The following is a 22,712-nucleotide window of genomic DNA, read 5'->3' on the forward strand; positions in this document are numbered from 1 at the left end:
CACTCGTATTAAACATGCACCTCTCGAAGACGTCTGAAATGTCAAACATGTCCAAATTGGACAAATGAACACTCTTCTAGGAGTCGGAACTGCTTGGAAGTTCGATTCTGGAGCTAAAATTTTGCAATTCTGCTTAGTTTAAGAAGTACTCATGGTGATCGCATGTGCGGAAATGAAATAAAGCCACGAACGCCGACGTCTCCGGGCGTTTATAAGTATTGCAATGTACCCAGTGATTTGTAGCTATGATGAACAGGCATTTGATAATATAAGTGAGGAAAGTGGGGAAAAAAAAAACTTTATCATAAATCATTCAACCCTGTTCCAAGTCAAAGCATGGTTGAGCAGGCCAAAAAATATGGTCTTTTCAGATCCCAGCGAGGTTACCCAGGATATGCCTGAAGACCCCAAATAAAGCGAGGTCGCCGAGGATGCGCCCAATAAAGGATATAATTAAATAAGGCCGTTAATTGTTCAAAATGGGTGTTTTAATTAACTCACACATCCAATTTTCACTCGTGCACTTCCTTGCAGTTTTTCTTGGTATGCATGCAAAGTTTCAGGCTGCTAGGTTTCATGGTTTTGGAGTTGTGAAGGAGACACACTGACGTGTGTGTGTGTGTGTGTGTGTGTGTGTGTGTGTGTGTGTGTGTGTGTGTGTGTGTGTGTGTGTGTGTGTGTGTGTGTGTGTGTGTGTGTGTGTGTGTGTGTGTGTGTGTGTGTGTGTGTGTGTGTGTGTGTGTGTTTTGTTTTTATTTTTTATTTTTTTTTAAGGTGGCTCTGAAAATGAAAGTTTGAAATATGTTTCTCAGCCCCTAATTTGTTCCGTTCCTCGTTAAAACAGTGTGCCAAATATTTTTTAAATCCAATAATATTTCGAGGTTGTCCTCATGAGTTGAAATTTTACCATTACATAATATACACAAAACACAGCTGTAACTACAACTTCCATCATACAGGCATAAAGTACTGTTTGAATGAAGTTGTTGCTGTGACTGTTTTGTCTCGGTGTTGCCACCCTCCTCCCATCCCATGTACAAAAAGGGTCTGCAGTTACTGGCAGTACGTAATACATTGATCACAATAAGTTCAAGCCAGCTTTAACTGATCCTGATGTGGAGAGCCTGATGGCATCCTCACAGGATGAACTTTTCGATTTCTCAAGAAGACAAACTGCCCATTTTCACGATGATTACCGGGAGTTCCTCGAGCTCAGTACAGTCTTCCTTGGTGGCACCCTAGAGCGTGGAATCAAGTTCACAGCTCCTGGAGCAATGCATCGCTCTCAATGGATGGCGAAGGTGCTCTACGCGATAAAAATGTGGCTCTTCCGGGAGCAGTTCCGGATGCCACCATCAGTGGAGAGAGGAGTATGTGATCTCGCAGTTTTTCTTCATGCTTATCTCCATGCGAGCTTGGAACATGGTTGCTCCGATGGTGGGAGCCCCCTGGAATGACTCATCTCATGAAGGAACTGACGCGCTACTAACATCAAGGGATTTCCACCGCCACCAGCAAGAAGCTTTCTCTCCACCTCTGGTACCTGCCGGAGGAGCTGATGGGGCTGGCCTTCATTGATGACAGAGTACTTGCGGCAATGAAGAAACTCATGATCGAAGCCTTGGATGAAGATGCATGCCATCAACCATCCGTCAAAGAGTCCGAGAATCCTCGAGTGCATTCGGTGATGATAGTAAGGGCCTTGAGCAATTTGTGATGAGAAACACAAAGGCTCTCTTCACTCGCCTCAAGCTTACAGATGAGTTCCTTCTCAAATATCCAGAGAGCTGGTTGGTGGAGGACTCCTTCAAGAACGCTGTGCGGGTCATCGAGACCCTAACCATGGTCAACAACCGAGTAGAGAGAGGGAGGAGTATCTCTCATCCAAGAGTTCAACAATAAGTTGACTCGTGGAGAGGACGAGCTGCAATTCCTCCTCCCAGTGGTGGCTCATCATGGGTGGCAGTTCCCAAACTGCAAGAAGATGACACTTGTACCTTGAACCAGGCGACAATCGGTGAAGTCGGCTTCCATGACGTCCCAGCCACCCAGCAGCTAATACCTCTTGGTGAAGGGGGACCTTGGCACTTAAGCAAACTTCAACAGAGGGTGACTGCAAAATATTTTTGAAAGCCAAGAATATTTAGAGCACACAGTTTTTACTAGGATAAGATAAGACTAGCCACATAAACTGCAAGGGTGAGAGTAACAAATTTCCAACGTGTGTGTGTGTGTGTGTGTGTGTGTGTGTGTGTGTGTGTGTGTGTGTGTGTGTGTGTGTGTGTGTGTGTGTGTGTGTGTGTGTGTGTGTGTGTGTGTGTGTGTGTGTGTGTGTGTGTGTGTGTGTGTGTGTGTGTTGTTTTAATATAACCTACGAAGTCTCCAAACATTTTCCGAATGTAAATAATCCTGTCTTCAGCTAGATTGCTAACCAACACTTACTGCAAGCTGTTTCTCTGAATATATTTACATCTGGCTTGCATTTATTCTGTTCTCAAACCTATTAGATGAAGGATTAAGGTTGCAGGAGAAACATTATATGTGAAATGGCCTTCTGTTTCTCCTGAAAGGTCGGTTCCCCTGCCCCCCTGCTCCCCCGAGATTACTCTATCTGAACCCATCCTGATAAATTTGAGAGAGATGGTGTGCCACCGCCCTCTTGTGGCTTGGCACCACAGTGTAATTGGACTGTGTCTCAAACATTTCTTTCCATTATCAGAAAAAAATATTTGCACTAGCAGAATGGCCTAGAAGTATGCCAACTCACCTCTGAGCCGTTGAGCCTGGGTTTTAAATTCCGACCCAGCTATTAACTGTCATCCCAGTGTCTCACAGACTGCGAAGTATCAGTGTGTGGTGTCCCACGGATATACATTAAACTGGACATCCCATCTGGCAGCATGAGTTAAACGTTGAAGATTACACGTGTTCTTTGCGAAGCGTAGTTGAGAAAACGTTGGCATCCTCAACAAATTCTAAATTCCTGCTCCAACCTATAGGGGGAACTGCATTCGCGGCACAGGCACACCCTTGGCCAACGACGTTCACCGAGCTGTTACATGTGTTGCAGACTAAAGTCTCGCGTTGCCAGAAACCTTTCCCCCTTTTCAATTGCAAAAGTCACAGAATTCAGGAGCAATTGGGTACGACTGGGAATAATGGGTAAAGAGAGGGAGAGGTTCGGGACAAGATTTTGCAGCAAACACAGAAGCGAGGTATTCAGCCTTCTCACGAGCAGAGCCGGCTGTGATGCAATTTGAAGTGAGCAAAGGGATGCAAGGGGAAGCGTCCACCAGAGACCGGCTTGAGGCACCACCAGGTTTTAGAGGAGGGAGATGAGTTTGAAAGCTCATTCTTGAGGTTGGATAGATGATGTTTACTGGCTCTCCTGAGGGTAAACACACACTTGTTGCGGGCTTTGCGGAATGATCTGAGGTTGCCTTCCAGGAGGAGAATGCAAGCTGATTCAAAGCAACAGCCTCACCACAGGATTCAGAGTACCAAGAGGATGGGTAAGATCATTGAAGATGAGATGAGATGGGATTAATCTGTGCATAAGAGAGAGCATGTTTCTGTGGAAGAATTCCCAGGCTGAATTAATATCAGCAGTGATGGATGTAGGAGACCAGTCATGAAGTGTTAAAAGGCGAATGTAGAAGCAGGTCACACTTTATGAATCGTGGGACCATGAATGTCAGGGTCCGACAGTGCATAGATATATACTAGTGTGGTACAGGCTGTGTAAGCAATAACAAGCCATGAATCGTATGTATGTACATAATAAATATATATCAGCAGTCATAGCATCACCTCCCATTGTCTTGTTCACTTGCAGTGAGCACAACAAGGCTGCACTTGTTTTCGCATATTTTCATTTGCGGACACTTTTCGTCCGATGGTTGTGATTTTTTTTTTTTGTTATGTCAGTCAGCGAGTGGTTACAATGAGCTTTATATATGAAACATGAATGTTTGCGCATGTGTCCACGTCGACATATTTTCGCTTTAAAAATGTATTGCTCTGCAACCGATTGCCCAATCGATGCGAAACTTAAATAGGAGGGACTCTCTATGGAAATATATTTTAATGATAACTCTGACATCATAGGTCACATGTTATGGCAGCCATATTGGATTAAAATAAATAATTTGGACATCGGCTTCTCCGAAACAAATCGAAGGAAAAAAAAAATTGAAGCTTGGCATGTGGCTCAACTCCCCATGGGGTATATAGGGTGATAATGGTGACACCATCGGTCAAGTGTTCCAACCATAGTTGGTTGAATTGAAATTCTTCTCCAAAAAATATTGGACATTAGATTGAAAATAAAAAAAGTTAAAAAAAACTTCTCCAGAACTGCCTAACGGATCAATACGAAACTTCATAATATTGTTACGAATTTGGAATTCGTTTGCACACACAACATACAGGTTCCTTTAGTCAGCTATGTCGATAAGTGCTTGTTCCCTTGATAGCTCACCTTCCATTGTTTAAATGTTTAGAAATCGATTAGATGCGCTGCGGATCGATTTAATAGTTAGGGAGCGAACAATGGAGACGTCCCCCCCCCTCTTCTGCGAAGAGGAAAAAGAGCCCTTCCGTCCCGTGATTCATGACGTCAACAACTCCCTCCCACCCGTGGTTGAGCGGGGGATGGATCACAAGGGTATGAGTCATGCCAGGCACAGGGGAAGGGGCAGAGAAGGATAAAGAGGAGATCCTTTCTTTGTTCGTGCTCGAAGTGGGAGTGTGGTTGTTCAGCAGGCTGTCGGGTCCTGCTTGGTTCAGTAGAGCTTCGATCTCGGCTTGGCTCGGGTGGAGACTTTTTGGAGAGCTGCTTTGTTTGGAAGAGAGTTGAGCCGGTTGCTCGACTTGAGCTGCGAGTGGTGGCTTCTTATTCTTGGTTCGTGGAGCTCTTTGTTCTCCGTTTGGTTCCCGGCTTGGTGCGACTCGTCGGCCTCTTCTTGGAGGTGGTTCCTCGGGGAAACGACGCATCGACGGGAAGGATCGGCGCCTCATCTCACCAGCACATTTGGAGAAGCGCGGGAGGATTCGCGGGAGCTCGGGAAGGATCGTGGCTCACGGCGATTGGATCCAGCTCGCTCTCGCTGGAGCCCGGGTCCGAACAACTTGAAGACCACATGAGGTGGAGAGGTTCGAGATGGGCTCTGGGTTTCAGCTCACCTGTCCTCTGAGCTGGAGCACATTATTAAAGGCCTCAGCCACCATTGTGTGTGCGTGTGCGTGTGCGTGTGCGCACGCGCGTACGTCTGTCCGTGGGCCTGTGTCTACGAAGTTGTAAAAAGTGATTGTGTAGAATGGTTGTAATTCTCCTGTCATGCGTGTTGACCTTGTATAATTGCATATGTGTTTTGCCTTGTTTAATTGCATACGTGCGTGCCTGCTTACGTACTTTATAACAATAAATGTCCTTGTGTGATTGTAAACCTGTTCGTTGCGTCCTCTCCCTCCATTGAACCGCCGTATTACATTCGGAATAATAGTTGGTTTTTAGATAGCCGGTAAAGTGATCGGGTCCAACGGGGCTCGCGATAATACCCCGCTCGGTTATCCCAAAATGGAGCGAGCTGCATTAAGCGGCTCGTGTCCCAGCGGCCCCGTTGAGGTACAATCGCTCGGTAATCTACCCGCGCGAATTATTAGGTAAATCGAAGATTTGGCGATCGGACCCTGTAGTGCGCGGGTAGAGTACGGACAAGGTTGTGGTGTGGTACAAAACACACCCGTGGCTGGTTTTCGGCGTTGATCCGGAAAGCCGCGACTGGATTGTCCGTTCGGTGGGCGAGACCGGCTGCCATTGGCGAAACGTGGCCGTTCGCACGCCGGCGGGCGGAGATCTACAACAATATGATCAACTCGCCATGGGGAATATCGTTTGAGGTTTTTTTTTGTTGTTTTTCATTTCGGTTTTTTATTTTATTTTTTTTAAAAACATTCTTGATAAAGACAGTCAGAAGACTGGATACAAAGTTACATCAGAACAGCAAGAAGAATCATGTTAATAACAAATGTAGAAGTACCAAGATCACATATTCATCTCCATTGATACATTTTAACCTAAATAGGCACAAAATTGGTTGTTAAATATCCTAATAATCCATCAATATGGCAATGTATGTGATGTAATGGGGTGCATGTATGATACGGGTATATGGGCCATAATAGTGTGTTCAGTTAACGATGGCATTCTTGTTAAGAAAGAGTGCACGAGTCAATTATGTGCTCTACCGAGTGCTGTTCTAGTTTTCTATTGTTCAAGAAATATTATGACATAGTGTGTGCTCCTTTCATGTCCTAACCTTAAGGGTTCTTGCTGTCATAGAACAATAAAGGTGACCGTTCGAACCACTACATCAAGCTCCCTTCCTGCTTCTTCATTCTGGAAAGAGGACTTTTAAAACGGCCATCCTTATAATTAAAAGGACAAATTTTTATTCCAAGTAATCGATTACCTTTCAACCATGGAAACCGATTATTGGCTTATACAAGAGGGACTCTTTGGAATGAAGTGTGAAAGACACATGGAGAAACGGATGCTTCTTTTAGTAATAGATTATCATCATTTCATCAACAAATCAACCATATCGTACACTCCAACCCTCACTGTATTTTGACAGCGAATTGTGTGGTGGGATCGTGGGGCTCATGGAGCTCCTGCTCCAGGTTGGGAAGCACCTGCGGTTACAAATGGGGTTTTGAGACTCGTCGTCGTCTGGTGCAACACCCAGAATCGCAGAGTGACAGACCTTGTCCAGCACTGCGAGAAAGCCGTCGATGTCGAATGCTAAAACGAGATTGCCAAAAAGGTAGGTGCTGTGACTTTGGCAAGTTATCCCTCGATCTTTGCTCCTTTACTTGTGCAAAGTTTTTATTTAATTATTTGATTGTTTATGTGGGTGATGCTGTCTTCTTGCCCATTTTGGTGCTTTCTAAAGTTGCTGTGGAGGTATTAGTCAACCACAGTGTGAATGGGCATCAGACATAGGCCAGACGTGATGGGTCATTACTGAGTCTTCTGGGTTTTTGTTGCATTCTTTCTTCCGTGTCATCGCAATTTCCAGAAGTGTACAATCCAAATTGTTATTGCTGTCCCTTTCAGCTCGACTTGATCCCATGTCCTGCTAGTCTAGGTTCCGCATGCTTGGGTAACTGTTTCTCCCAAATCTCGGTCTTTCTTGCACCTTTTTTGGAAATGAGTTTTCTCTATGTGCTTTATTCACACACGTAGGTGACGGTACACATAGAAGGAAGGGAAGAACAAAGAATCAGCGGAGAAGAGGCCGACGCAGAGGTCGGAGTCGGGAAATGGGCAGCAGGGGTCATGGTCGAAAGGGGAAGAAGCGGAGACAACCATCACGCATCCGCACCTCGTGATCGGGCCTTTCCTCAGAAGGAGCTACATTTTCTCACAAATTGTTCAGTGCTTGGCCTACATCATGTACCACTGCAACACAAACCCCACTATGAGTGGATGGACAACACTTCAATGGAGTGCCGCACTCGCACAAAATGATCAGTCATGGAATTTGCTGAATGTTTGGGCAAAAGTAGTCTTCTTCGATCCAGAGTTCAGTTTGTCTTCACATTAGGCCAAGGATAGAAAGTTTTCTGCAATGGCTTCGAATATATATATATATATATATATATATATATATATATATATATATATATATATATATATATATATATATATATATATATATATATATATATATATATATATATATATATATATATATATATATATATATATATATTATACAGTATATACATTTTCTTCCACCACATTGTGGTCCATAAAGACTATGGCGGTAAGGTAATGCTACAAAGGCTCAAATTGTTTTTGCAGCACACAGGCCCGAAGATCTCACAAAGCACTTCACCAGTGTGAATAGTTCGTGACAACCCGAGCCAACAGTCTGTACTCCAGCTGTTGGCAGGAATGAGTGAATGAACTATGAGACTATTCATTTCCTTTGTCATGGATTCCTGCCTTGCTGAAATGCAGCTTAAGTGGCATCCCATTAATCATTTGTACAGAGCAAAGTAATGGGTAGACACTAATACAAGTTTTCTTCATTTGCATAAAGTTAAATGTTTTGTTTTTAAAGCAGTACTGGAAGAACACATTGGTATGTTTTTGGGGTTGTTATCCCCACTCTTCACACTCCAAGATGGTAACATTTTCCTGTTTTTCGATGAACACATTTATTTTTGTATTGGTTTTGCACAGAAGGTTTTCAACTCGCTTGTGCAGAAAAAGGAGAAATATAAAATGGTTAAATGGTCTTTCACCGTAATCACATGAGATAGGGAACAAATCACTGGCTTTTTGGAATGTTCTGGACTCCCAAGCATCAAAATGCATTTTTCTATGAACGAGTTTGAGGTGCCGAGAGCTTGTGCAAGGAAATCTGTTAAGTCTTCCAAATATTCTCTGTTACTTTTGATTAGGAATAAGTTATTTAAATTTTCTACATGCTGGGTGGTGTATATTGTTTAAACATGATTCAATGATTGCTTACACTTATTAAAGAATATGCAACAAAACAATTTTATTTATTTATTTTTTTCACTACAGAGTTGCTCATGGAAGAGCTGGTACACCGGATGGATCAGGTTGTAACAAAGAGACACCAACAGCAGAGTTGAAGGGCTTGAGGAAGAATCGGACAAACGATGGGCAGGAAAGGAAATGAGAAGGAAACATTCATGAAGGAAAAACTGGATATTTGGAAGGAGGTGGAGGGGGGGTGGTTATGGGCTATAAAAGATGGTTTTTGGATTGGGGATTATTTGAGATGGTGGTAAACAGCTGTCCAAGACTTGGAGGGAAGAATGGGATTAAAGAGAATGTGGAAGTTTGTTCCACAGGTGGGGGAAAAAAAATGAATAGAGGTGAGCAATCATCTTGCAGGATTCTGCAGTCTGATTTTTAGAACGTGACATCACAGTGAATATCGTCAACAACTTGGATTACAATCTGTGCAGTTTATCTTAATTGGGCAGACTTGCTGTGCATAATAACCATGACTAATTGTCTCAATTATTCCCATCTTGGGAAGTTGATAAGAGAATGTTTTTGGTCCGTGTTTCAGGAAGCAACTGGACATCATCACTATTGGGCATAAACTGAATCAAGATGACAAGAGAAGGAGACTTGATATGTGCAATTGACTCAGTGACAGGATGGAGCGGTACCCAAACTGGATCAACCTGATCTGGTTCAGTGATGAAGCCCATTTCCACTTGAACGGTGCCATCACCAACCACAACAACATTTTTTGAGGGACAGAACCACCTGAGGAGATCACTGAGAGGTACCTGAAAGGGCCTAAGGTCACATGCTTCTGCGCCTTCAATGCCAGATGGAACGCAAGGGCCTTACTGGTTTGAGAATGTCAACAGTAGGATGGTGACAATCAATGGTGAGCACTACCGGCCAAACTCCAGAAGTTCCATTATGATCTAGCCTAAAAGGTCACCCCAAACCAACTCAGCATGACCTGGTTTATGTAGGAAGGTGTACCCCCACATGCAGCTTGTGGCACCATTACTTTCCTGGGGCAGCTCTTCAAAAACAACCTCATTGCCTTAGGTACCGCTCATGACTGGGCACCCTATAGTATAGCCCAGACTTGAACCCTCTGGGGGGCTGCCAAGGGCTCTGTCTTTGCCAACTACCCTGTCACACTGGATTATCTTAAGCAGGTGTCAGACTACCCCCAAGCAGTGCCACATGAGACCTACAGGAAAGTTGGACAGAACTTGAGTCAAAATCGATGCCTGTCTGAACTGTGGAGGGCACACATCAAAAACGTCAATTTCAGACCATGGGCTCTCACTAACTCCAGCAGTGACTTCCTGCAATATCAATCAGTGTTAGAACATACCATGTCATAAGCTTTCAAAAAATATGTTTGCTTCATGTTCCTGAGGTTGCTGTTTCTTTATAAATAAACAACATTTAAAGTTGCATCACTCTTTAAAAAAAAATATATATATATATATATATATATATATATATATATATATATATATATATATATATATATATATATAGTTACGGTTGTGGAAATTCACAGATCACCATTCAGGTTCCCCGAAGATCAGTTATGTCTAAGTGTGTGTTCCAGGTTAGATTTCCGCACTAATGTATAACGGGTATTATTCGTGTGCCGGGCTGTGCATCTTCAGTTAGCCGTTATTCTATCTCTATCTTTTATTTTAATGACAATAACAACAACCAGAGTAATTCATCGACCACGTTCGCCTTTGATCGGGGCGGAACCCGCCTGAATGAGGGTTCAAAGGTGAAGAGAAGGAGGGCGCTGATTTCGGGTGGAAAAAGTCCACCGCGGCCCTTCCCTTGGGGGCAATAAAAAGCCGCGTTCGCTCGCTGGACCAGGGCGTGTGAGAGAGAGAGCCGGTTGAGAGTTGGAGGAAGTGGAGTGTCGTCGTGGGGTTGGTGGGTCGAGATCGCTGGAGCAGTAGCTCGTGGGAGAAGCCTTGGAGCACAGCCAAACGGCAGTGGAGAGTCGGGCGCGTCGCAAGGCCCTTGACCCACCAAGCCGCCATTCGAAGCCGCTGCAGCGTTGGCAACGGGCCAGCGAGACGGAGACACCAAGGGTCGCCAACCCAAACCAGGACCCAGCGAGTCACCACGAGGGTGGCCAGGTAGCCCGCTCGGTCTCGAGGAGCCCCTTCGGTCATCCTGGCTCTGAACAATAATAAAGGCTTACGAACCTGTTCTTTCTTTCTTGGGTTTTGCATGAAAGTCTGTGGCGCCTTGTCCATAAGTAACAAACTGTTAAGTGCCTGTACATTACATGATATAACTCAGCTGTAGGTTTTTGCTCGTGTCCTGTCCCATTCCCCCATTCATTGCATATGTACATTTGAAATAAATGTCCCCATTTTTTGAATGTTAACCTGCTCATTGTGTCACTTTCTGCCATTGACTGCCATGATGCGTTCGGAATGTTAGCTGGCTGATTATAAGCCGATAAAACGTACATCTGGTCTGACGGGACTTGGCAATATAAAACCGCTCGGCAATCGCATACGGAACGAGCTGCTTAAGCGGCTCGTTTTCGTGCAGGTCCCATCGAGGTATAAACCCCTGGCATTTCTGTCTGCGCGAATAATTGGGTACATCAACAATTCGGCGATCGACCCTGTAGCGTGTGGACAGAAGAATTGGCTGGTTTATGGTGTGTTAAAAACACCCGTAGCTGGGTTTTGGTGGTCGAATGCTAAAAGTCTTCTTCCGGCGTTGATCCGGAAGCTACAACTAGATTGCTCGTTCGGTGGATGCGTGTGGCCGCAATTGGGCTAAGGCAGTCGTCCGCACGCCGGACGGGCGGAAATCTACAACAATATATATATATATATATTTGAAAGTGTGTCTGTCTGTGGGTGTGTTTCTCTGTGACCGATGCACGCGAAAAGTACTGGACTGATCCTCACCAAACTTCACATGCTGACAGAACATGTACCCGGGAGTGTCCCAATGTAAAATAATTGTATTTCCGACTTCCCGGTTTCCGAATTATGACGTCATCACCTGATTGTGTAACGTTAATTTTTCAAGTTCAGCCGATTGACATGGGGCCAACGCCATTTGCAATAGAATGAAAAAACAATGCTTCAGTCAATTGAAGACAATGACTTCCGACTTCCCGGTTTCGGAATTATGACGTCATCACCTGATTGTGTAACATTAATTTTTCAAGTTCAGCCGATTGACATGGGACCAACGGAATTTGCTAGAGAATGAGAATTAATTAAGTCGCAAATGATGACATGAAACCAGCCTCACATTGTTGAGGCATTATGGTTTTTTGATCTGATGCGGCAATAAATCTTAACATTTTTGAACTCGAGTCTTCTGCATATAAAATATGGTGGGGAAAATATAATATTATAGTGGTGATGAAAAAAAATAATAATGGTGGCAGCCTCTACAATTTTACAATTAACTGTGACATATACTCCTTCAGACCTGCCGTCATCCACGGGATTCCTGTGCGGAGCACGGGTATCCCTGCTAGTATATATATATATATATATATATATATATATATATATATATATATATATATATATATATATATATATATATATATATATATGTTCAAATCTTCATGTTTGTGAGTAATTTTAGTCATTATCGCAATACTGGATTCAATTGCAAAAAGTGAAATATTCTGTGTACTATTTTTCTTTTGCTTTGAGAAGTGTTATTTATAGTTTTGTGTGCCTCTCATTTCCATCCATCCTGGAAAGAAAGACTTTTAGTAAAACGGAAAAACAACCTCCCCATGCTTTCTCACCCCTCCCTCCTCTCACTCCTCCTTGCTTACTCCTCTCACCCCTCCCCCTCCTTACTCCTACGACCCTTTCCCCCACCCTGCGTATTCCCATCAGCAAAGTGATGCGTGCTATTTGCTCGTCTTCTAATTAATATATGTATATATATATATATATATATATATATATATATATATATATATATATATATATATATATATATATATTGTTGCGATGCTGACGGTTACGTTAATCTCCCGACACAAATTGTGGTGAGGGGCGGTCAACATTGCCAGCCCGGATAGCCGAGTGGTCTTCCTTAATAGGAAGTGGACACATTGATCCTTGGAGAATATAATGCATGCGGCAGGGCGCAATGGAGGCACAGATCGATGTACATCACGGGGAGTTATACTCGCACCACACGACAAATACATGGACACATCAACTTAAGATAAATGCGGGAATTTAATGAAAATGGACAAATATTTACAAGGTGCAATAATTCAGAATGTAATACGTGTGGTAAACTAAAGTCTAAAGTCGAGGCACCTCTTCACAAAAACAAGGGAAAACAAAATGAAATAAAAGTTCTTCCTTTATTCTGGCACTTACGCCAACTCACTGACTGGAAATATAGTTGGGTCAATTTATGACAAACAACCACCGAACCCACAGAAAATTGCAACAAAAGGTTTCTCAGTGGTTTTCATTCCTACTGGATATACTGATCAATAGAAAAAAAAGTCTACCAAAATCTGACATCCGGAAATGGGTTAAAACAATCATTTTCAAGATGGCCGCCACCAGGCTTTGGAATAACTAAAACAGCTATAATTTCTTCAATAATAGTGATAAAAACATAATTGTTGGTTCTGGTCCATGGTTTTAATGGATCAGCAATCCACTGGTGTCAATAAAATTTCGATCTGATCAGTATTTAACCTGAAATCCAAGATGGCGGCAAAAAATGAAGGGCGTAAAATCAATAAATTGTCTCTATATAATCAAACCTCTGTCTGCCAATCACCCAACATTTATCAAATTCTAACAAAAGGGTTTTCAGTCTTCTCTTTCCAGTAATTATATGTGATGTATTACATGTCAGGGGGATGTCCCTGGCTCTGATTGAGTGGCCTATCCCTTTCTTCGAATGCTCTTTCCTTGAATGTTTTGTTTTCTGTGTTTCAGGTTTGAAGAATGAGTGCTCCTGAGATGCACGAAGATCAGTGTTCAATTTGCAAGGAGAGGCTTGAGGATGGAAGTGACGTTGTGCAAATTCGTCAGAAGGGCGCTGATGGTATCAATGCAGCTAGTGTTCAGAGAGGTGACGATGTTTATGTGGCGGCTGGATGCAAGGTACACACGGACTGTCATAAACGGTATATAAATCAACATGACATCCTGAATCAAAAGAAGAAACAAGGACCATCCAAACCGTCCAGGAAGTGAAGTTCACATGTGTTGACCGGGCCTTTCAACAGCAAATCTGACTGCTTGTTCTGTGGGACCACAGTGGACCTTGGAAGTTTTGACTCCAGTCATGTCAAGACTGACGACTTTGCTAAAAACCATTCTGGAGTGCTGTGAGAATCGGTCCGATGATTGGTCATTCACAGTGAAAGGGCGGATTGAGTACTATAGTGGAGATCTTCATGCAGCTGACTGCATATATCATCATCAGTGCAGTGTCCATTTCCGCAATGGTCGTGATGTACCAGTGCACTTCCGGAGTGGACCAGATTCAACAAGTAGGAAATCTGGACGTCCGATAGATAGTGATCAAGAGCAGGGATTCTCCAGAATGTGTTCATATCTTGAGATGAATGATGAGGAACAGATGACTGCTTTGTACCTTCGTGGCAAAATGGAAGAGTTTCTTATGGATGAAAATTCTCTTCCATACACCAACTAATATCTGAAGAAGAAAATGAAGGAAAGATATGGGGACTCCATTTATATTGCTGAAAGAGAGGGCGCAAATGACATAGTGACATTCAGGGAGAAAACATCACACATACTCCAGTCATTCTACAAAGAAGCACAGCGAGAAGGAGATGAAGAGGCACAAAAGAAGGCCATGATTGAGATGGCAGCAAGGCTGATCAAGAGTGATATCAAGAACGGTGTACCATCTGTTACTGATCAGGTCAGGTCAGGTATGGGAGCATGTGCCAGAACAGCACGTCGCTGCGTCCACTTTCCGCCGGTACTCCAGGGGCCTCCGTCTGGCCATCCCCCAGGCAGATGCCAGGCCCATCCCCATCTCCTTGAGATGATGGTCAACCTGTTGCAACCATGAGGCACGTGGTCGACCCACTGGCCTCCTCCACTCATGAGACTCCCTCGCTGAGAGAATCTGGTGAGCAGGATCAGAGTCAGGAAAACGAGCCACATGTCCATACAGCCGCAACTGACGCTCACGGACTATGCAGGTAACAAATCTCATCCGAGTCTCTCTCAGCAACCGCTCGTTGGACACAAAATCCGACCAGCGATAGCCAAGGATTCTCCGAAGAGACCTGGTACCAAAGGAATTAAGTCTCGGTCTCAGATCCTTGGTCAGAGTCCAAGTCTCGCACCCATAGAGCAAGACTGGAAGTACCAAGGACCTGAAGACTCGGACTTTCGTCCTCCCGCACAGGTACCGGCAGCGCCACACCCCATGATCCAGTGAATCCATGACTCCCCAGGCCCGACCCAGACGTCTATTGACCTCTGACTCGCAGCCAGCAGAGACATGAATATCACTGCCAAGGTAAGTGAATCTCTCCACGACCTCAACATCCTCACCACAAACAGACACAGACAGGACAGCAGCATCCAAGATGTCACCGAAAGCCTGGATCTTAGTTTTGACCCAAGAAACCCGTAATCCCAACGGCTCCGACTCCTCATTCAGCACCTCGAGGGCCCCCAAGAGGATGTCTAAAGTCTCCGCAAAGATGACTGCATCATCTGCAAAGTCAAGGTCCGAGATCTTGACATTCCCAAATGACGCACCGCAACTTGATCTCTCCGACATCCTCCCTAGAATCCAGTCCATACAAGTGCTGAAAAGTGTGGGGGCAAGTACACATCCCTGACGAACTCCAGTAACAACTGGAAATAAGTCAGAGATGGTACCACCACACTTCACAGCACTCTCAGTACCAGAGTAGAGTTCAGACATCAGATCGATCAGTTTTGGTGGCACCCCACGAAGACCAAGAATCCTCCAGAGGACATCCCGATTCACTGAATCGAACGCTTTACAGAGATCAACATAGGCTGCAAGCAGCCCCTGCTGAAACTCTCGTCTGCGTTCGGTGAGGACACGAAGTGCAAGGATACGGTCAATCGTTGACCTCTTTGGTGTAAAGCCTGACTGCTCTGGACGCTGGTGCTCAAGTAGATGGTGGCGAACCCTATCGAGAATTATCCGAGCAAAGACCTTGCCCGGCACTGAGAGCAGCGTCACCCCTTGGTAGTTGTTGCAGTCTTGGCGATCACCCTTCCCTTTCCAGAGAGGGACAACAAGGCCCCTCTTCCAGTCAGTTGGGATGATGCCTGTGTTCCAGGCAGAGCACAAAACTGCATGCAACGACACGAGTGCAGCATTTCCACCAGCCTTGAGAAGTTCGGCATGGATGCCACAGATCCCTGGAGCTTTGCCCCGTTTCAACTGGTTCACCGCAGCCCGTGTTTCCACAAGCGTAGGTGGACCACAGTTGATTCGAGGGTCAGCAACAGGGATTGTGACACCCTTGACGTCCAACTCGACAGTTGGGGGATCAGCCTGGTACAACCGCTCAAAGTAACCGGCCCAGCGGGCCTTCACTTCAGACTCCTCTGTCAAGAGCCTACCACTCTCTGCTCGAACTGTAGTGCTCCGAGGGATGGGCTTGGATGAACGTAATGCGCGAATTCCCCTGTAAGCGGGACGAGAATCACCTGTCCACAGGTGAAGCTCTACCCGCTCCCAGATTACTCGCACATAGGCCTCCTTGTCCACCCTCAGTGCACGTACAGTTTTACGCCTCAGCTCCCTGAACAGCTCAGCTCTGCCATTCAGCCTGGCCCTGCGACTCTGGTCAATGGTATCCAGTGTCCCTTGAGAGACAAAATTCTTCTTTGCCCTGCGGTGAGCTCCAAGGCATCCACCGGCAACATCAAGGACGGTGGTCTTGAAGGCGCTCCACAACTCTTCAGGACCCCCAAAGCACCCAGACCCCCCAAGTGTCCACTCAGCCTGTTCGCAAACTCCTCAGCTACTCTCTCATCCCTGAGCTTGGCAACATCCAGCCTCGGCTGGGATGGTACCATTCTCCAGGATTTAAGGTGCAGCTTTAGAGTTGCTACAACAAGCCTGTGGTCAGTATTGAGGAACTGAGCACTCCGGTAGACCCTGCAGTTCTGGATCATCCTCCAACGACCGTCAATGAGGACATGGTCAATCTCCTTTGCCACACCGCCAGCGTTGGAATACCAAGTCCAGCGATGAGCTTGTGGGCGCTGAAACCATGAACCAGCCACCCTAAGTCCATGACTTCTTGCAAAGTCAAGGAACTTAGTGCTATTCTGGTTCATAGTTCCTGACCCATGGGGACCAACACACACCTCATAACCGTCCCTATCAGTTCCAGTCGATGCATTGAAATCCCCCAAGACTAGAAGTGTATCTCGTCTGGGGCACTGATCAACCACAGACTCGAGCGTGGCGTAGAATGCATCCTTCACGGTGAGATCACTCGCCTCAGTCGGAGCATAAACAGAGACCAGGGAAATGACACCTAAGGAGTGACGAATCCTTAATCTCATAATACGCTCGTTGACCGGTGTTACCTCAATTATCATTGGGGTCAGCTTATTGGACACAGCTACAGCAACTCCTTGGGTATGGTAACCATCAGAGCGACCAGACCAATAGTAGGTGTAACCACCCACCATTATCTCGCCGCAATCCGGTCTCCGAACCTCAGAGAGAGCTGCAATCCCGATGTCCAAACGCTTGAGCTCAGATGATAACAGAGACAGGTGATCATCCTCTCTTAGGGATAGGACATTCCAGGCACCCACCCGAAGGGACCGCCTCAGGTTAACCCAAGGAGACCGCCGTCTGGTGGACGACACCTCAGCACCACTCCGACACACTCTCCCGCAATCTGACCCAGGGATGTTACCCCGTGGTTTCCCTCCTATCAAAGATTGGGGGTCCCGAAGGCTTTGCCCCAATCCCGTCATCCGGTGAGCTGCCCTGCGAAGGGAAGCTGCACAGGAGGTACTCCCACGGAGTGGGTTTTCAGATTTTTTTGCGTTTTGCGTTTTGCGGAATGAAGGGTTTTACGGTGGCCGGAGTGCAAATCCTGCCACCAACCTCCTAATAAGAAGTGACCCAACTGCAGGAGGACGTCCGCAGACACAGTTGGGCACCAGATATGGATGGCCGTTGGCTCACAAGGAGCTCCTCCGCCCTTTGACAGGTTTTGTTTTTAATCCTGCTGGGTGTCCATATCCAAACACCCTCCTCACCAGAAACCTGGTGGGGGAGACGGTTTAGTCGCCGACAACCCGACCATGGAACAGGTTAATACAGGTTTACATGGTACCTGTAGCAGGTCACAGATCGAACCTGACCTGACGTGACGTGTTACTGATCACTACCCAAAATCAGAAGATTTTGACTCTGCACTTGACTCTGCACTGGCATTCCTTCCAGATGCACTTCGAAATATGTTGAATAGTCTGTTCGTTGGAAAAAACACGCAACGTAAAGTGGCGAGTATTGGACAAGCCATTGCACAAGCAGTGAGACCTCGGAATGTCATTGCACCACTCCAGATTGGTCTCGCTGTGCAGGTCCATCACATATATCGGTCAAATTCCTTGTGGAAACCCTGTGTAATATGGGGTACGGCTCTTCACATGGTGAAGTTCTGCGGTTTGAAAAGAATGCGGCAAGCTGTCACACCCGATTTTGCTAATTTAAGAAACAGGCGTATTTGACCTATCAGTGTTGTTTGCCGCTGACAATGTAGATCACAACATAATCACCCTTGATGGCAAAGGTACCTTTCATGGAATGGGCATGATAGCTGCATTGACTCCTGGTAGAAAATCAAGTCATCTTGTGACAAGGCAGAAGATTTCAGAATTGAACATTGTACAGATGTCAAAAATTGATATCAAAGAATATGGCTTTGCAACCATTGTTCTTCGCAACATCAAGTTCCAAGACCTCCCAGATCTCCGAGTCTGTGACATGAGAGTTGAGATCTTCTGGGAGCTATCCTTCCATTTCAAGCAGACTGTACCAGGCTGGCAGGGGGTGATGCACATCCTTCACCGAGGACAGACACATCCTGGCGCATCCTCCATTCTGTATTTGCCAATGATTGATATGTATCCAGGCGACAAGGCTTGCATTCTGTCCACTTTGAACTTCCTGTCCAACATGGCCATCAGACACCATGTCCCTCCTGTGATTACGTTTGATCAACCGCTGTACTGGAAAGCTACCGAGATAATCGGTGCTGCACCAGAGAATAGCCATTTAAAGGGGATCGTGCTTAGGCTGGGTACATTTCACACGTTCATGAATCTGCTTGGAGCAATAGGCACGTTGATGGTGGGAACAGGACTCAAAAACATCCTGGAACTGGTGTACGGTGAAAATGCTGTAGTTCATATGATATCCGGAAAATCTGTTCAGTGGGCATTCCGAGGTCATCTGCTGGTGAGCTAGTGTCTACATCGAATTATTGTGGCATCTGTAGTGGAGGAAAATCTTCAGTTCATGCTCCAAGTAGAAGAGATTGAGAAAATGTATTCGTCCTTGCTAACGGGTGACATCTCTCTTGAAAGTCTTGAAGAATCAGCTGCAATTGTGAAGATCACTGATGAATTTGAAAAAAAGAAATCTGAACTTGCTGCACAATCCAAAACGAGTAAGCTGTGGCTGGGTTATCAGAAAATGCTCCATACTGCTCAGGCAATGATCAAGGCAGATCGCACTGGGTCTTGGAAGGATCACTTGCAAGCTGTTGCTGATGCCTTGCCAATATTTGCAGCAGCTGGACACGACAACTACCAGAAGTCTACTTATGTCTACGTACAAGAAATGAGTGAACTGGAGAGCAAACACCCAGATGTGTATGAGAAGTTTCAAAATGGCTTCCATGTGATCCGGCGAACAAACCAGTTTTGGGCAGGCCTCAGCTGTGATCTAGTCATCGAACAAACACTCATGAGATCACTAAAGAGCACCGGTGGCTTGACTCATGGCAGTAAGATGACAGAGGAACACCTCGCATTGTGGACAATGTTAGCCCCCATAACATCTGAGGTCAACGTCGCCATGCAGGACTTCAATGATCTCACATACACAACAAGCGAACAGCATAAAGAAGCAACTGGTGCCAGAATTGAAAGACATGCATTCGACCTCTCGAAGATAAGCACAAAGCTGAATGCATTTTCACCTTTCTTCTCTGATCCTACATTGAGAAATATCATAAATGGTATCGTGGCAAGCAAAGACATCAACGTGCATGAATATGAAGCTGTTGGGAACAAAATCATTGAGAGAATGATTGGATAACCTGTGTTTTCCTTCTCCATCAAGAGGACAGAGAAAGCAAAGACCCTGGGAAATTCTAATGCTCTCCAGGTTGCTCCTCACAGAACCATCGACTCCAGTGTGCTATTACAGCGATTCCTGGTGGTATCCGAGATAGGTGATTTGTCACTTGAGGACATGATGAGTTTTGAGCTCAGTCCATACCCTCAATCCCTCTTTGAGGACAACAAGATCTTGAGGAAGGCCGACAAACCTCAACTCGCTCAAGCCGTCAATGCCCACTGTACCAAGGCACTGGCATGTGAAGGAGTACCTGACACCACACCTTCAGCACACCTTAAGACTGAAAGGTATGTTCTTGATGGTGGATCCTTGTTGCACAAGCTCAAGTGGAAGAAGGGAGATAAATATGGCAAAATAGCCAGAGCATATGCAGACTTCACAACAAAACACTATGGGACAGCAACTGTTGTCTTTTATGGCTATGGTGCAGGCCCTTCGATAAAGGATAACACTCAGCAGAGACGGGGACAAGCCAACAGCTATCCGACTGTGAACTTCACCGGAGAAACTGAATTTGATGGAAAGAGAGATGAATTCCTATCTGTCGGCAGTAACAGGCAACAGCTGATCACCTTAATAGGTGATCACATACACCTATTAAACACACACATACTCTCAGTGGAGAAGGGTGGAGTCCAGAGGGTGAGGGTGAAGCAGTGGGCGGGATCAGGTAGGCAGGTGGGGGCGACGTGGTGTGGGCGGAGACCAGGAGGGAGAGACGAGAAGCAGGAAACCAAAGACAGTCTAGAGAGAGACTGCCCCGACTTTATAGGGCCCACAGCTTGGGGGAGGGCCATGCAGAATCCAAACGTCATCACCCGAATTGGACACTCCGATTGGCTCCGACCCCTCACATGCCCAAACAGCGGCAATATTGTGCTCTGGACCCACGAGATGGCATGAATCACCCACACCGAAATTGGCACGCAAATCATCCTGCAAATAACCCCGGGCGAGGGTCCCGCATGCCCGCTCGGGCGTTCGACCAGCGTCGATCAACATGCTCGTTCCGCGCGCGCCAACGTGGCCCGCACTATACATTCCCTGGCTCGATCGCAGCCTCGCTGGCCGCAGAGACAAGAAGACATTCACCATCCGTGGAGAGTCCACCGCCGCCAGCGAGGACCGAAGGTACATCGCCATGGATAAATCCATGCACGTTTCACGAGCGGTGTACGTGTCTGCTTTCGAGCACATTCCATACAGTGCACGCAGTTCCGCCATTACGCACGTGGCCAGTGCTCCCATTCACACGACGCCGCTAGCGTGTGCGTGGGGAAAACACCAACATGCGTCGGGTATTGAGGTTAAAAAAAGAACAAGCCGCTTCTACCCGCACACTCGTATCCCACCCAACATGGCATGGAATCAGCTCTATTGGCCTCTGTATGTGTTTCGTGCAGCGTGGGCGTCGTGCTGGCCTTGTTTCCCGTGCCGTGAAAAACATCATTCGTGCAATATTGGAATCATTGTAATTGCTCCAGCCATTATTGTGCTCGGCACGACAACATTTATCAACATTTTAAGGGTCACTAAATCAGTGATTTTGCGATCTCTCAATCTGGTACTTTGTCATGCATTTTTGGCATATTTTCATTCTTGTTGGTAATGAAAACCTTCGAGAATAAAAGGTATGGCTTTTAAATGCTTATGACTTCACTGTATCGTAGTTTTTAAGCAGATCGTTTTGTGCACATTTGAATGGGCAGCCATTTTTTCCCATGCTCCATCCCTACATATGGAGTACGATCATACTCCGGCCATGTGACTTTCACAATCCAATCATCATACGGATATATATATATATATATATATATATATATATATATATATATATATATATATATATATATATATATATATATATGTCTGCATGTAGGATGCAAGTGAACTATTGCTTTCAATCTGCAAGCATGCCCCATGAGCCTACATACACAGTGTTTCAAAACAGTGCAGTGGAAACTCAACAACTCTTCGGCAAAAGGATGTTTTTCAAAGAAAATTATTTATTGTCAAATAAAACAGATATTGTGGGTATCTCACTTGAGCAAGTCAATGTTCCCTGCAAGTAAACAAGGATACATTTTAATTTTGACATTTACAAACGTATGAAACACAAGTATTTCGTTCAGTGCACCGTTACTTTTGAAACACCCTATTTATATTATGGTTCATTAATTAATTGTTTTTTATTTTAGATTATGGTTCAATTTTTTTTCTGTAACTCTCATATAACTGTATATCTGTATGAAGAAATCAAAATGATCAGCTCCACTCATCGCTTGAAATACCTCGATGATTAAACCCTTTTGAATACAAGACCTTGCAGTGTGAATGAGGCACGTATGTGTCACCGCATGATGGCGGAGACGGGCAGGAAGGAGTTCAATCTTGATCTCAGGGAATTGCACATATAGATATTGTAATCAAGGTCACAGAAGTATTTGCAGCTTCACTTCAAACCCAACAACTTGTTCACATCATCTTTCAAGTGATGTTTCTGAATCTGTAGAATAAGGTGCAATACAGGATTTGAGAGGTGACGCAGACAAAGAAAATATTTCTTTTCCACTATCCTAATAATGTTACACAATTCATGAAGAACTTTTAGTGCTGGATATTATGAAAGGATTTTCAAAACCTTTATTTAAATATATCAGATCTAAAGGACAATTATTATAATCTTCAGGCTGTTGAAAAAAAGTCTCAAGGTTTTTTTTTTCGTATACAGAGCCGAGGCTCATGGAGAAGCCAGAAC

At 45.1% G+C, this 22,712-nt stretch overlaps 2 protein-coding genes across 13 annotated transcripts in view; one reads left to right on the plus strand and one right to left on the minus strand.

The window, feature by feature from the left end:
• Nucleotides 1-7,687, plus strand: part of LOC147013573 (R-spondin-2-like) — a 61,608-nt gene extending 53,921 nt beyond the window's left edge. For 2 of the 3 annotated variants that reach the window (XM_085855498.1, XM_085855495.1), the window contains exons 4-5: nucleotides 6,639-6,827; nucleotides 7,250-7,685. In XM_085855498.1, coding sequence (XP_085711624.1) covers nucleotides 6,639-6,827; nucleotides 7,250-7,395 — 335 coding nt within the window. In that variant the 3' untranslated portion in view covers nucleotides 7,396-7,685. Of the gene's footprint in view, nucleotides 1-6,638; nucleotides 6,828-7,249 lie in introns of all 3 variants that reach the window. The other variant, XM_085855496.1, reaches the window with a different exon arrangement.
• Nucleotides 1-22,712, minus strand: part of LOC147013574 (medium-chain acyl-CoA ligase ACSF2, mitochondrial-like) — a 197,713-nt gene that overhangs the window by 39,826 nt on the left and 135,175 nt on the right. For 6 of the 10 annotated variants that reach the window (XM_085855493.1, XM_085855492.1, XM_085855494.1 and 3 more), the window contains exon 16: nucleotides 21,941-22,460. The exons of the other annotated variants lie outside the window; for them this stretch is intronic. In XM_085855493.1, the coding sequence (XP_085711619.1) occupies nucleotides 22,407-22,460 (54 nt within the window). In that variant the 3' untranslated portion in view covers nucleotides 21,941-22,406. Of the gene's footprint in view, nucleotides 1-21,940; nucleotides 22,461-22,712 lie in introns of those variants that run through there. 10 annotated transcript variants of the gene reach the window in all.

This window comes from Eptatretus burgeri, chromosome 14 (genome assembly GCF_056783735.1).
Source record: "Eptatretus burgeri isolate ZD-2024b chromosome 14, Ebu_testis_v1, whole genome shotgun sequence".
Lineage (NCBI taxonomy): Eukaryota > Metazoa > Chordata > Myxini > Myxiniformes > Myxinidae > Eptatretus > Eptatretus burgeri.